The sequence below is a fragment of the Mercenaria mercenaria genome, chromosome 4 (genome assembly GCF_021730395.1).
Source record: "Mercenaria mercenaria strain notata chromosome 4, MADL_Memer_1, whole genome shotgun sequence".
Lineage (NCBI taxonomy): Eukaryota > Metazoa > Mollusca > Bivalvia > Venerida > Veneridae > Mercenaria > Mercenaria mercenaria.
In genome coordinates, this window is record NC_069364.1 from 92136540 (window position 1) to 92148591 (window position 12052).

Genomic DNA, 12052 nt, shown 5'->3' on the forward strand with positions numbered 1-12052 from the left:
GATATTGCCAAACAGATTTTACACTCTCTAAGCGTTGCTGGTGAAAGCAATGGGGAAAAGACTTTTCAGTCAACTATAAGAGCCTGGTGTATATTTACTGTCACTGTGAATGTTTTCACTGGGCAATGCTAAAGATGCTGCAGCTTTGTTGAAGGTAAAGATTTTATTTTCAATACTGCGAAAAAAGGTAAATTAATTGGACACTGGGCCTAAAGTGATATCTGCAAAATTGTAAAAATCACTATGCATTTATATCTTTATTGTGACACATCCTTATTCAAACAAGGCAAATCTTCGAAACACCACATTACTGAAGAAGTACCACAAGCATTTGCTAAATAACGCAATAAAAGCTTAGTCAGTATTTGACAATACAACATATAGGTTTGAATGTATAAAGAGTTAGATGTATTACTTAAGGCTGTTGTTCAAGGCAGAATATATTAAAATGAATCTTTGAATCAGGTATTTATGATTGCTGACATTTCTGTATGCCTTTACTAGTAGAGAGATATGTAGAAAATTGGCAACATCAAATGAATAGAAGAATATCTCTTTCCATGAAAGTGATGAATAATTTTTTTTTTTAAATACAGTATAATTCATTTGGCCAGACTTACTTTTACACATAAATGGATTGAAATAAGAAATTTGGTATTTTCTGCATTTTTTCATGTTTTTTTCTTCTGCAGTCAATGGCAAATAAGTCACTTCACAGGCAAAGCACAGAAAATCCCAATAATTCTGTAATGTCTAGTCATTAACAAGTATTCTCAATAAATGGGATTTGTCTCTCTTCTTGTATCAAGAAATGTTGTGATTTCTGCAAAGACGGTAGATGCAAAATGTGTAAGATTCTACAAAGTGTATATGAAGTGGCATATATTTGTAAAGGTATGCTTCAGAATCAAATGTCTTACATCATGTCAGTATGTGTTTATAGCGTACACACTATAACCCTTTACTTTTAGTTCAGCTGATATAAAAACATTGAAATCCAACTATTTGTTCTGTAAGGCAGGATAGGTATGGAATTACCCCACCCAGACTTACGACATAATTCCCCCAAAACTAAAGCTCCGATTGGCTAACTTTTTCCAGGATGTAAGGCCCATTCATAAGGCTAACTGTTACCAAAAATATATCAAAATCTGTTTGTACCAGGAAAACAGCCTTATGGAGACCGCCCCTTTCAGATGAATTTTATATCATTTAGAATTTTTCAAGTTTTGCAAAAAACTACGCCGCCTTTTGGTGCAGGAGCCCTGCTTTCAATTTCGTTACATCTGCGGATTGTTTTACATAAATAGCTGTACTGTAATTTTCGTCCGTTTTCAAATCTTTTAAAACTTTCTACATAATTATAATGAATGATCTAAGATAACGTAAAATAGAATAAAATGCTGAAACAAGTGTTAACTTATTTCAAAGACAGATATCAACACTTTTTTTTTCATTTCCAAAGAGTGGTCATTACACACAGTTATGATACTATATGCATGTTTTTGACAGGTTTAGAATGTTCTGGGAATGTAGCGCAAAACCTTCTTACAGATGTATTTTTACAACTTTAATTTTTAGAACCGTTGATGTTGCAAACTATTCTACAATGCTTCTCGGTGATCTATCATGAAGAATGCGGTACCGTTCAAATAGGGGAAGAAAGGATTCGCGATTGATTAGAAGACGAGTAAAGCACGAACCGGAAGGTTAAAAAAGTTATTGGTTTATTGTTCAGCTAACTCAACATATATATTTTCTGTGTCAAATTGTATAAAATCTGATCATTACAGTTGTGGTTTCGAACCCCTCTGGGGATGAAGAATTATTTCATATTCATGAGCATGCCATTTAAGGCCGAAACTGAAATTAGTCAAGAGGGATCCTGAGGTCTTTTTCGCCATCACTTCCTGAAAAGTCGACATATTATTATGTCGGTGTGGCGTAAAACCCAACAAAAATTATTATGTTTACATTATTTTGGTGAGTAGTTTACGAGCGAAGTTTCAAAAGGGCATATAGCAGAGCGTTGCCGTTTAACCATGTAAAGCAACTTAGATAACCCATATTTACTTTATTATGTTTGCATGTTAATCCAACAGATTAGTAGTAACGCTTGACCGTGAGGGTAGTTACATCTTGCAATCGTTTCTGTTTGTCATTCTCGGAAATTCATTATAGAGACCAGAACAATAAAAATGTACTTCTATAGATTTTATTTATCTAAATGAAAAAAAAAAAAAAAACACAAAACACACTAGTATTTTAACGTAATTATCTGACATCATGAAGTTTGATAACGTATTGACGGAGATTGGCGAGTTTGGAGCTTACCAGAAGCGGATTTATTTCTTGTTGTGCCTGCCTGCTATAAATTCTGGAATATTTATGGTCATTTCGGTGTTTGTACTTGGCGTTCCTAACCACAGGTAAATTATTCCTATTTCGGTGGTCGTAGCATTCTCGTTAAATGTCAGGTCCTTGTACATAAGTGCAGAACTGTATTCATGCCATGAATTCCCAGTCCAATACTACCACTTTATATTTCCCGCAGTAGCGTACTATGACAAGTCTATATCTGCATGTAGTTCTCGTGTGGCTATCAGTGTGTAACATTATCATATTCGCATTTACCGTTAATAAATAGGCTATAGTATTTATTTTTAACCATCGGTATTCAAGAAATTACTAGAAGTGTGAAAGACCCACTACGACCTAGTGACCTACTTTTTCCTCCCAAATGAACTTGGTGCAAATAATTCTGGTAATACTGGTATAATACAGCTATTCTACTAGATGACAGGTGGACAATTTAGTCCCTGTTTTCACAACTTCATCTGCAAACATATTCAGTCATTCTCATCTCAGTATAGTTTTATAAACAGAATAATATCTATCTTACACTGTAGAAACAAAGTGTGGTCTAATTAAACTCACCTTAAAACATGAAGTACCGTGCATGCTACTACATTAATTTAATAATATATTTAGACATTAAAAACATTGTCTTAGCCTTATATATCTCACTGTCAAATTGCAACCAGACACTTGCTATTTCTCATTTTCTCCATGCAAAAAATGTATCATTACCATCATGGAAATACAAAAGATTACAGTTATTTTGTGGTGCGTCTTTAAGGTAACTTGACAATCAGCCACTACTGACCTCGACATTTTATAGGGAAAAATACAAGTATATATAACTCAAACTCTCAAAATATACTTAGTATCTAAAATTGAACTATTAGTGACAAACGCCCCGAAGTGTGTCCAAGAATGCTACAGTTGTCTGCGCAAAATATGCCAGAATAGTTTAGGTATGAATCAATCTGACTAAAGTACATCTCCAATTAACGCTACGCACATTAGATCTGAAGACGTGCTATTGATAGCCTCGTTCTGACGACCCTTCCGCTATCAGAGCCTTACTTACAACATTTTTATGTTAAAGCAGAAGTTTAAAAAATCTATATTTAGCCTGGGTTTCCATATATACAATTCTTATAACTGCGCCCTCGTGTTTTGAGAGAAATCATGACTTGGTCACGTAAGGTGTCAGACAGCCGGTTAGCTCAGTCTGTAGGGCACTCGCCTTGTAAGCGAGGGGTCCCGGGTTGGACTATTTAGAAGATCAAGTACTTTAGTCAGATTGAGTATGAATTATTTTTTGACCAGATAAAAAAAGATTCTCTGAAGGTAACCTTGACCTTGGAGTTAGGGGTCTGGGTCTTGAGCATGACACACCAACTCATTATATGGAGGGATTGAGACAAGTAATTTTAACATCCTTTGATGAATGGCAAAGTTATTGACCGGACAAGAAACATACAATATTAACCTTTGACTTTTAAGTTTGACCTTGACCTTGAAGCTAGGGATCTTGTTCTTGCGTCTGACAGGTCATCTCAATATAGGAAAAGTTTATGCCAAGTAACTTTAAAATCTCTTCATCGATGGAAGAGTTATGGAACGGACAAGAAACAGGCCATGTTAACCTTTAACCTCTAAATGTGACCTTGATCTTAGAGTTAGGGGTCTGGTTTTTGTGCATAACACGTTTACTTGTTATGGGGGATATTTATGCCAAGCTATTTCGAAATCCCTTGATGAATGGCAGAGTTACGAACCGGACATGAAACAGACCCTATTAATCTTCAACTAGACTTCTAAGTGTGACCTTGATCTTGGAGCTAGGGGTCTGGGTCTTGCGCGTGACACGTTGTCTCATTATGGTAAACGTTATACCAAGTTGTTTCAAAATCCCTTCATGGATGACAGAGTTATATACCGGACACGAAAAAGATCCTATTATCCTTAGAACCGGACACGAAACAGATCCTATTAACGTTTGACTTGTACGTGTGACCTTGACCTTGTAGCTAGGGGTCTGGGTCTTACGTATGAAACGTCGTCTCATTAAGGTAAATATTTATGCCAAGCTATTTCAAATCCCTTCGTGGATGGCAGAGTTACAGCCCGGACAAGAATTTGCAATGTTCCGGTCGGACGGATGAACGGACTGACAGTGCGATTTTAATATGCCCACCTTCGGGGGCATAAAAATCAAAGAACTTACTGTAGTGTAAATAAAAAGTTATTTGCTGAAACATCGTTTAAAGATATAAGGGAGTTATTAATAAATAAATAAAAACGTAAAATTATCAAATGCTATTTTTTTCTAAATTCACGAAATAGATATATGCTTAATAACTTAATTATAACATAATATATCAAGCCGCATTAGCTCTAGTTGGTTTAGTTTGTGCACTAGTCTGAGTAGTCAGTAGTGTACATGTATTTACAACTATGCTTTGCATGGAATGTCACGGGTCAGAGGGGTAGGTAGACTGGCTGTACTCATCCCTATAACCCGGCGCTGAGTTAGCAAACTGTAGGGATTCTAAAGTGGTTGTTACCCGCCGCCAGGAGGCGGTGGGTTTATGTTTGTTATGCTAAAATATTTTCGCGTGTGGGACAGGGAGCAAGTCACGTGACAGGTTTTCGATCTTGTACAGATATATTTTGTTCGTAGACGTATGATACACTAATAATTTATTTAAATGATAAAATATTTTATTTATATATATTTATTTTATTATTCTTTTTTTTAAAAAAAGAGAAAAAACTTGGGTCACGTCACACGTTTCGACCATCTTCGTAACACACCGTAAGTTACAACCATCTCGGATGACCGTGACCTAATTGTTCCTTTTGTTTACATTTTTATTTCTACAATTTTCGCCTTTCATGTGGTACATTTGATTTAGATACAAGATAAATTTTTTTATAATTTGGTGGTGATGTAGGATTACCAAGATTATCAGAGATTTGTGGAATTATGCTTTTTCTTAATATTAAATTGTAAAAACATGTTGTGTATGACGTCATCAATATCCGCGTACATAAAATGTAAACAAATAATCAGCTGTTCAGTGAGCTGATACCCTTTGATAGAGATGAGTAAAAGGAAATGTGTTTACATTACTTCTGTTAGGATCCTGGTAAGGAAAGTGTGGTTAGTTTGCATAAACTATAGATATTAGATTTATTAGGATATAATTTAATATATTTAGATTGCCATGACCTGCAGATGACCCCAATTATTTTTGAGATCATAAAAGGACATTCTTTATGACTGATCTGAATATACATTTCTGGCGGCGGACAAACTTTTGACTTGTATATTCATGGCATACATGCACAAAACAAAAGCTGTTGTTGAATACATTAATACCAGTAATAAAAATGCAGTTGAATTTGTACTTGTAAAGTATATTTGCAGATATATGACTGGTTGTAATCCAGCTTATTATACAACAGAACTGTTGATAATCAAAGCTTTAATTTACATGGATCTCTTATCACAGGTGTGCAACGTACTCGGTACAGGGTGACTACCATCAGATGTTAATCAACAAAACTATTCCACCACCTACAGACAAAACGTTTCTGTATCATGAATGTCACTTGTATGTTACTGACTCCAGCACGTATGATGGCAACAACAAACCAATCAATGCAACCGAAATTTCATGTTCCCAATGGGTATATGACAAAACGGACTTTGATTCTACATTCACGTCACAGGTAGGGAAAGAAAAAGAAAAATGGGGCATAGATATTAAAAATAAATTAATTGATAGCTTTTAAATTCGACTGCCGGCCAGTTTATCCACCTTATCAGTTATGAATGTTATTACTATACTGTATGCGAGCAAATCGAATTGAAAATCATTTGTTTGATATTTGATGTCTCAGCCTTAGGCTATCAAAATACATGATCGCCGGACTTCTAGAGAAGCGCGCGCCGGTTGCGTCAACATCTGGATCCGCACTTGGTTCATGAAATTCACTGAGGAGAAGGTCACATGGCACCAGAAATATAGCTAGTCCGAAAACCGAACTCCGCTCTCATTCCTGAGAGTATTGTAATATACCTATTGAACTAGCCGAGTCGAAGCAATTTTTCAGACATTGTCGGGACCAACGGCCTAACGTAAACAAATCTGGTGGCTTTCTCACAAGAATTACACACCAGAAGCGATGACTCGAGCCCGCATCGGTGAGGGACAAAAGTCAGCGACCATAACCACTCGGCCACGGAGCTCCCTAACACCCACCCTTCCCACGAGCCGAAACGTCTTCCTGATAAATTCTAGTTTTTGCAGTATGTAGATATCAGAGAGTTTACCGCGCTTTTATCGTGTTATAATTATTTAAAACTGTTTCAGAAAAATCTTATCTGTAGCGATGACAATCTACCCTCCATTGCGAAGATGTTGTTTTTCACTGGCGTTTTGGTTGGTGCCTTTTTGTTTGGTATCGTATCAGATGTGTAAGTAAGAGACTCGTGTACATCCATACGTATAATACATATTTGTGCATATTGTTTTAAAGATTCAGCCTAACCTCATAATCGTAATTAAAAACAATTTTATTGGCGACGGAGACAAGCAAATACATCAAAATATTTCAATTTAGTATGTACATGCGTTTGTAGCTAAAATGTCACAGCATGATTAAGAGAAAAATAAAAAAAATGAAACTACAAAAGAAATCTGAATAAAGAAATAAATGACAGCAATCGTTTTCTTTATAGAATTGGTCGAAAGAAGACTTTATTAATCTCATTCTCCCTGAATATTGGAGCAAGTATAGGTTTAGCATGGGCGGATACATACATCGTGTTTGTCGTTCTGAGATTTTTGAATGGTGCTGCGATTGCTGGAGTTTCCATGACAGGATTTGTCATTGGTAGATATTTATAGTAACAGAATTTTTACTTTTGGTCGGTTTAATGAAAAACATCAAAGGTTAGATTGATAAAAATAGTTTACACAAGACAAAACAGATCTTAAAGTAAATATCTGCTTTTTTGACACTTTATTAATATTGTTTAAATGCATATTTGTAATCGTTGCCGGGTTTGGCATTTTCATATTTTCTACATATTAATAATAATAATAATAATAATAATAATAATAATAAATATTATATAGGAATGGAACTTGTTGGTCCTTCAAAAAGAATGTGGGCGGGTATAGTGGTCGAATACTTCTTCGCTATTGGTTTATTGATAATTGCTGGCGTGGCTTACCTATTGCGGGACTGGAAATACATCGAGATGGCCGTAGCATTCCCAAACATTTTGTACCTAACATATTTTTGGTAATATTTAAAGCACCTTTGATATGTCTTATCTTAAAACAAGAATGATGATAACATTGTATGACAAATGTCCCCTGAAAATGCTTGATAGAATAATAGTATATTATCCAAAAGAGCTAGACTAAAAAGTCAGACATAACAACCAACAATATACGGTTGTCTATTTTATACTACTGTCTTTTAAAATAGTCAGAAACTGTAGGAGGAGTTAAATACACAAGGTTAAGATGTAGCTGTAATATTGTTAGGTCCTTAATTGGGCATAACTCAAGCAAAAACAATTAGAACTGAAAACCCTTAAAAACTACACTTATCTACAAAAATGTACTTCGTTTTGATCATGTATACCAGGTTTCAAATGAATTGGATGGAAACTGTATACAAGGTACATATATAGTTAAGAAAGGGGCAAGTTTCATTTAAATTGTAGCCTCTTGAGGTGAGTACACAAGGTACATATATAGTTGCAATATGGTTAAGTCCAAAACCGGGGCAGAACTCAAAAAATAATAATAAGCGGATATACTGTCCAAACAATACTAGCATTCCAGTTTCATATTGACGACTTACACCAAGTTTCATTAACTGGATGAAAAAAAACCCGCAAGAAAGTGTAACGGACGGATGGACTTTTCGAACACTGTATTGACCGCGGGGCAAAACAATCAGAAATACCGAATTTTGTCAAATAAAGTTTGTGTTATTTGAAAAGAAGTTTGGAATACGCTAATGCAACTTCGTGTATGTCTGTAGATACAAATTCATTTAATAAATCTCGCATTCAATTAAGATGTGGTTTTAATAAATAACTGTTTGTACTTTAATGCAAACTTGAAAAATCGTTTCTCTACTTTAGGCTAATACCTGAATCCCCAAGATGGTTATTATGCCAGGGCAGATTTGAAGAGGCGGAGAAAGTCATACGGAAGGCGGCTACAGTCAATAAAGCCTCTCTACCCGGGAAGATGTTCGACGAAAACTCAATAGATCTGAATGCTCCGAAAGGGAAACTATGGCATTTATTTAGCACAAAGGTCATGGCAGTGCGGACACTAGTTATATTTTTCAACTGGTAAGAATTTCAGTAATTTCACAGCATACGCCGGTAAGAAACCCCTATGCTTGTCTCAGTTGCAGGTCTCAGTCTCAAAGATCGTTCACTTCTTTGATAAATTAACTGTGTTTTTATCACTTTAGATATTGTAGCGTGTACAACATTTGTACTATTGTGAATTTTCTAATATACTTTAAGTAAAGATGAGTATATACAATTTTCTATGGCTTTCTTTGATTGGTTGCCAATTAAATATAATTGATACATAATACCGTATTTAAAGTAGTCCTGTCTTTATTATTTGACTGGTCATAATTACTGTCATACAGCTATAATTATATAAAGGTTGTACACACGGGTCTTAAACTCTACCTTCTTCATTTATATACACCGTAAGTGCAAATATGTCCTTACTAAACACAGTTCCATCAAGAACTTTTAAAAGCTATGCCTCTTACCAAAGATGATAGTTCTTCAACTCCGGCCCTATTTTTCTCTCTTCTAAGTACCAGTGTCTAGTTATACTTCATTGGAAAGAACATCTAGATTGTAGTAGGGTTAACTTCCAGGTCCCATTATATATCACCAATTAGTGTTGACTCTCGGAGACCTTTTCACATGCTAAATTTTCATTATAATTCCAGTGTTTTTCAAGCTATTGAGTAATATCTTCCTCACAGAATAAGCGTCTATTTGTTTAGACGTTTTTATATACATTTGCAACGATCTACAGTTAGTAATGGTCTGTCAACTCATGCTGAACATGTAGAATCATTTTGAATGCCAATCATCTTATGCAGACATATCTAGAAAACAATATACTTATAGGTATATTACTATGTACTTTGTACTCCTTGGCTGTATCGTTCAGCAATTGGCATCAAGTAATCCAAAATATGAAGGGATATACACACAGATTTAGACAGTAATTTTGGTTCAACATTGTTACTGCCAATATGGATTATCCTAGTATAGAAATGTGTTTATTTTATTGTTACAACAATCACTGAATATATCTGTCACGAGCGAGTGATTTATCTTTTATAGGTTTTGTTTTACCCTGACTACTATAAAAGAATACTGTATTTTATTTTTTCTTTTATATAATATTGACACGCTTTTGTTTCATTAAAGGGCGGTAGTAAGCATGGTGTATTATGGACTGTCACTGAATACTGGCAACCTTGGTGGGAATTTTTATCTAAATTTCACCATTTCTGGGCTAGTAGAATTTCCAGCCTTTGCTCTATGTATATTGTTACTGGACAGAATTGGTAGAAAGTGGCTTCATTTTTTGACGATGGTAGTTGGTGGTTTGGCTTGTGTGAGTACAGTGTTTACAACCATATATGGCGGTGACAGTGAGTATCAAACATCTATGTTCTTAAGTTTAATACGGCACGAAAGAAGATACTTTGCAGATAATTTTTATCGTGTACTTTACATTTGTTTGGATTTTAAAAGACACACCGACGTATGTCTAATCAGGTCAATGGAAGAAATTGTACATGTTTGATGTGGAGGAAGAGCCCGAATGCACTTCTAAGCATTGCTTCAGGCAAGTGAAGCAGCTTGGTAAAATCACAAAAATCCTTAGGCCAAACTAAATGGTTTCCTCACATAAAATACTACATTCCAAATGGGATACCTAAGCCACAGTGCTGTGGGTCAGGTGATTCGAAGTCCCAATAAGACCCCTTGTTGAAGAAAATGTTTTACAAATAAAGGACGATGCAGCAAAACCTGAAGTCTCGTTTATAATAACATTCATGTTTGGTATTTTATGAAGGAATCGGTAAATATTTCAGCTTGTAAGATTGTAACTTCAACACATCTTATATTGCGTAAACATTTTTAATCATTTGTATGGGTATTTTATGTTGATAATGTCCTGGCGTCATTGCTGAAGATACACCAAGTACTATACTTGAATTTCGAGAAAATCTCGTACGTGAAAAACTTTAAAATTCGTCAATAGTTACGATACGAACTTTAGTCTCGGACATGTCTGTGACATGTAAAGTGAAGGCGTAGACAAGGAGCAATAATGATTACATTTGTATTTTATTTTACTTCGTCAGTGAATTATATTTCCGATTTCATAAAACAGGCTTACATGCTGTAACTGTCACTCTCGCAATGATCGGAAAACTCGGGGCGGCTGGAGCCTTCGCAGTTATCTACGTGTTTTCTGCCGAACTCTACCCTACTGTGGTAAGGAACGCTGGCATGGGAGCAAGCTCGTGTTGTGCACGTATTGGCGGTATACTGGCACCATATATTGCTGATATGGTATGATTTTCTTCATATTTGATTGTCTAATCTTTTCTAAAGCCGCAAGCGGTTATCTATGTAGGTGACTCATCCAAAATTATCATCACTTGCATGGTTTTGGGCGGTAGTGCAAGATATAGAAGGTGCTTCATTTCTAGCTGTTCTTGCTTTTTACACACTGGACGTAAAGCACCTATACACGGGACATCTATTTGAAAGAATGTTAGTTAGTTTAGTTGGCGGGGGCTCGAACTCAAGACCTCTTGTTTCGTTGTCCAGCGTGCTACCGTTTGACCACAAATCTGCCCAATCTAAAGATAATGTAATATATGAGTGTCAAATAATTAAAAATACGTTTTATTCTGTCCATTTCCATATCATCACACCATGTCTGCTGGATGGTGATTTTATTTCTTTGGATGAATGTGTTTTGCTTTTGTAAACGGTAGAATAAAGTAGTATCTGGTGACTTTGGACGTGCCCTGCCATTGGTTATATTTGGTGCTGCGAGTATAGCGGCCGGTGTTTTGGTATTGATCCTCCCAGAAACACTGCATAAAGAACTCCCAGAATCCATCAAAGATGCCGAACACGTCGGAAAGTAAGTTTATCAAACACTTTTCATAATTTATTATGTAACTATCCCCCATTTCTTTTGGATATCTTGATTAGGAATTCACACCTGACTGTCCTTTTTCTAAACTATAGATGATCTTCAGTTTTCTAGTACGTTGGTTTGTTTGTTTGGTTTGGTTTGACGTCGCACCGAAACAATGCCTGCCATATGGCAACTTTCCAGCTTTGATGGTGGAGGGAGATCCTAGGTAGCACTCCGTGCATTATTTCATCGCGGGCGCACCCCTGGTTAGAACCATCGACCTTACCTAAGCCAGCTGGATGTCATCCCCACATGAAGAATTGAAACACCCGAATGAGGCTCAAACCTACATCGGTGAGGGGCAAGCGATTTGAAGTCAGCGACCTTAACCACTCGGCCAGGAGGGCCCGCTTCTAGTATGTAGCTTAAAAGGATGTGTTATCAAATTTAAGTAGTGT

General features: G+C 35.9%; 1 protein-coding gene across 1 annotated transcript in view; it reads left to right on the forward strand.

Annotated features, from left to right (window-relative positions):
- The window catches only part of LOC123552442 (uncharacterized), a 30708-nt gene that overhangs the window by 17431 nt on the left and 1225 nt on the right, over window positions 1-12052 (forward strand). Inside the window, exons 12-19 of the mRNA XM_053542331.1 lie at window positions 5868-6087; window positions 6732-6835; window positions 7100-7254; window positions 7500-7668; window positions 8525-8740; window positions 9857-10083; window positions 10833-11014; window positions 11446-11597. Coding sequence (XP_053398306.1) covers window positions 5868-6087; window positions 6732-6835; window positions 7100-7254; window positions 7500-7668; window positions 8525-8740; window positions 9857-10083; window positions 10833-11014; window positions 11446-11597 — 1425 coding nt within the window. The remainder of the gene's footprint in view (window positions 1-5867; window positions 6088-6731; window positions 6836-7099; window positions 7255-7499; window positions 7669-8524; window positions 8741-9856; window positions 10084-10832; window positions 11015-11445; window positions 11598-12052) is intronic.